The sequence below is a fragment of the Plectropomus leopardus genome, unplaced genomic scaffold (assembly GCF_008729295.1).
Source record: "Plectropomus leopardus isolate mb unplaced genomic scaffold, YSFRI_Pleo_2.0 unplaced_scaffold27898, whole genome shotgun sequence".
NCBI classification, from domain to species: domain Eukaryota; kingdom Metazoa; phylum Chordata; class Actinopteri; order Perciformes; family Serranidae; genus Plectropomus; species Plectropomus leopardus.
Window position 1 is genome coordinate 1 of NW_024630376.1, and position 3,867 is coordinate 3,867.

The 3,867-nt window shown below is 40.8% G+C and overlaps 1 protein-coding gene across 1 annotated transcript; it reads left to right on the plus strand.

The window, feature by feature from the left end:
• Window positions 1–5: 5 nt before the first annotated feature.
• On the plus strand, window positions 6–3,678 carry LOC121937927 (electrogenic sodium bicarbonate cotransporter 4-like; the record flags this gene model as incomplete). The annotated part of the gene is made up of 7 exons (XM_042481216.1): window positions 6–113; window positions 749–927; window positions 1,011–1,083; window positions 1,172–1,240; window positions 2,645–2,818; window positions 2,910–3,074; window positions 3,573–3,678. Coding segments are annotated over 7 exons (874 nt in total), but the record flags the coding sequence as incomplete, so codon positions are not given.
• Window positions 3,679–3,867: the final 189 nt, after the last annotated feature.

Here is a 3,867-nt window from a genome sequence, read left to right on the forward strand (position 1 = left end):
CGTGGTGGTGGTATCTGGCCAGCTTCGTTCCCGCCCTCCTGGTCACCATCCTCATCTTCATGGACCAGCAGATCAGCGCCGTCATCGTCAACCGCAAAGAAAACAAACTGAAGGTAAATAAACCCAAAGTCATCAACACCAGCTTCTTTTACTTCACAGAAAATCTGTTTTAAATTCTACAAAAGTCCTGTCCTATGTTGACTTGAATTCATTAGTTATTGGGAAATTATATATTAAGAATTAAAAATTATGTATTCAGTTAAATGTCTTCATATGAACTTATACAGTTACTATAATAATAATAATGTTGTTATTTATTTTATTTTTTGTAGCTTTCCGTTTTTTTGTTTTTTTTTTCTTTTCTTTTTTGATCAGTAACTCCAATGATGCTTTACGGTATAATTTATTAAAATGCAAATAAAACAAAGAAAGACGAGAACTTTATCCTCCCGTTCCACAATCGAGCTTTGATACAGAAAGGTGTGGCGGCTTTACGGCATGTATTATTTACTCATCTCCTAAATGGGACCGTAATTTAGGAAATAAACATCATGTTGTATTCGAGAAGACTTGAAACAAACAGTTGAAAAAGTCATCAGTCGGAAACATTTTTATTGAGATAATAAATGAGAAATGGGCTCAGACACGCCCTTCCCCCTGCTGGTCATATGAAAGAATGCAGATTTAAGACACTTCACACAGATTTGCAGTCACATATTGTCCTCAGATGTTTGTTTTCATCCTGCAGAAAGGGTGTGGCTACCACCTGGACCTGTTCTGGGTCGGCGTGCTGATGGCTTTGTGTTCCTTCATGGGTCTGCCGTGGTACGTGGCAGCGACCGTCATCTCCATCGCGCACATCGACTCTCTGAAGATGGAGAGCGAGTCCAGCGCGCCCGGAGAGCAGCCACAGTTCCTCGGAGTCAGGTAAGACTGTCCCGACACTGCGTGTATGTGTCCGAATCTTTCCCGCTGCATCCATTTAATGCTGCATGACGTTTTATCTGTAGGGAGCAGAGGCTGACGGGTATCCTGGTGTTCGTTTTGACCGGACTCTCGGTTTTCCTCGCTCCAGTTCTCCAGGTAAATAAGTACATGTGTGAACAGGAGCTTTTTTTTTAATCAGTCAGTTTTCTCTTATCCTAAAATGTATTTTAACTGTTTATTTCAGTATATCCCCATGCCAGTTCTGTATGGAGTGTTCCTCTACATGGGAGTGGCCTCTCTGAGCGGCATTCAGGTACACTGAAATTTTTGTCCACATCTCTGTTTTACTCACTAAAAACTCACAGCATTCTCTTTATTTCAGCACCCCAAAAATGTCACGGTATGGTACACCTTCCAAAATCACACAAACAAACTCATGTCGTCCACAATCAGTCATGGTATAGTTTGTCATCAAAAATGCACAAAAATATCATAGAATAGTATGACTTAAAAAATGACCCGAACACAACACAGTGTAATGTGTTTGCCAAAATCATGAAAAAAGTCATAGTATAGTATGTCTTCAAAAATCATCCAAAAATATCATACTATAGTATATCATCAAAAATGACCCAAACATTTTATAGTATAGTATGCTGTCAAAAATGACCCAAAATGGCCCAAAAAACATCAAAGTATAGTATGTTGTCAAAAATAACCAAAATGGCTAAAAAAAAACCCATATAGTATATTATGTCATAAATACTGATTCAAAAACATCAAAGAAAAAAAATTACCCAAAACGACATAGTGTAGTATGCTGTCAAAAATGACCCAAAATGGCCCCAAAATGACAAAGTGTAGTATGTTGTTTAAAATGACCCAAACACATCGCCAAAATATAGCATGTCCAGACATGTCATGGTATAGAATGTCAAAAAACTTCCAAATACATAATATAGCATGTCGAAAAAATGACCGAAAAAGCAAGGCTATAGTATGGAAAAATGTCAAAATAGGACATGTCCCAAAAACAGCCGAAAACACCTAAAAACAGCATAAAACTGCATGCCAATACACACCATAGCATAGACTGTTGCAAAAACGGCCAAAAACGCCAAAATATAGCATGTTGAAAAAAATGACCGAAGAAGCAAGGCTATAGTATGGCAAAAATGTCAAAATATGACATGTCCAAAAACAGCTGAAAACACCTCGAAACAGCATAAAATAGCGTGCCGAGACACACCATAGCATAGACTGTTGCAGAAACAACCAAAAACACAAAAATATAGCATGTTAAAAAACTGACCGAAAAGGCAAAAACGTCAAAATATGACATGTCCCAAAAACAGCTGAAAACACCTTAAAACAGCATAAAAAAGCTAGCCGGGACGTGCCATAGCATAGAAAGTTGCAAAAATAGCCAAAAACATCATAAAATAGCATGTTGAAAAAACGACCAAAAAAGCAAGGCTGTAGTATTCATACTTCATACTGTACTATGGCAAAAAATGTCAAAATGTGACATGTCCCAAAAACAGCTGGAAACCACATATAATAGCGTGCGGAGACGCGTCATAGCATAGAATGTTGCAAAAATATCCAAAAAACACCACATTATGGCATGTTGAAAAAACGACCCACACATCATAGTTTAGTTAACCATTTATTTCACATTCACAGGTTCTGAATGTGTTGTGTGTTCGTGTTTCAGTTCTGGGAGCGTATAAAGTTGTATCTCATGCCGGCTAAACACCAGCCGGACTTCTCCTTCCTTCGCCACGTTCCTCTGAGACGCGTCCATCTCTTCACCCTCGTCCAGATCATCTGTCTGGCCGTCCTCTGGATCCTCAAGTCCACCTTCCTGGCCATCATCTTCCCAGTCATGGTGAGTGTTGTTGCATGTTGTTGCATGTTGTTGTTGTTGTTGTTGTTGTAAAAGTGTCGGCGTTCGGTTGATTTTCTTCCTCTGTGTGCAGATTTTGGGTCTGATGGTCGTGAGGAAGCTGCTGGATCTGATGTTCTCACAACACGACCTGGCCTGGCTGGACGACATCCTGCCAGACAAAGACAAGAAGAAGAAGGAGGATGACAAGAAGAAGAAGAAGGAGAAAAAGGCGGCGGAGCCAGAGAGCGACGAGGAGGTGAGTGTCTACCTGCACACACACAGCTGCTGTCATCTCCAAAGCTGCCGTCTCTTTTCTCGGTTATTTAAGTGTGTGCCGCTCCGTCTGTTGTGTGTGTGTCGCTCCTGGGTTTTGTTTGCTCTGACTAATACTGTACGTTTCTCCTCTCTGTCCCACAGTGTTGCTGAAAAGGCACTGTACAACTCTTACTACAGTCTTTTTGTTTGTCCTTCCTCCTCTTAGAATAACAGTCTACCTCTCCCTCTGTGTCCCGACACTTTACAGACTCTTGTTCCTGAAGGGTAGAGCTAGTTTGATTCTATATTTTTGTCAACAAATGCCATAAAAAAGACAAAAACAAACATGTTTGGACTATTTTCAGCAGCGGATTAATCCACATTTGATGCTCTAGTGAGCATTAAGGTCAGTTCAGTAACAAAACTATAGAACATATCGAGCTTTACCCTTAAAATGCCCAGTTTTCCCTGCATGCCGATCGCTCTCTCTGTCCCTCAGCCCAAAAGCTCGGCACCCTCTGCAGTGATGATACCCATGGAGGCCGTAGAGCCCCACGCAGAGCCGGTCCCCGTTCCCCCTCCCACCCAAAACCAAACCTGTGACTGTGAGTACCCCAGCAGCTCCCTGCACCTTTAGTGTCTGTCTGACTAGTTATTAAAATGTTTGATGGCATTCATTACATGGACACGGTAAATGCTGCTCGAGCTTTTTTTTTTTTTTGCAAAAGTCTATGCTATGGCATTTATCAGCAGTCTATTTAATGATGTTTTGAGGTGTTTTCGGCTGTTTTTGG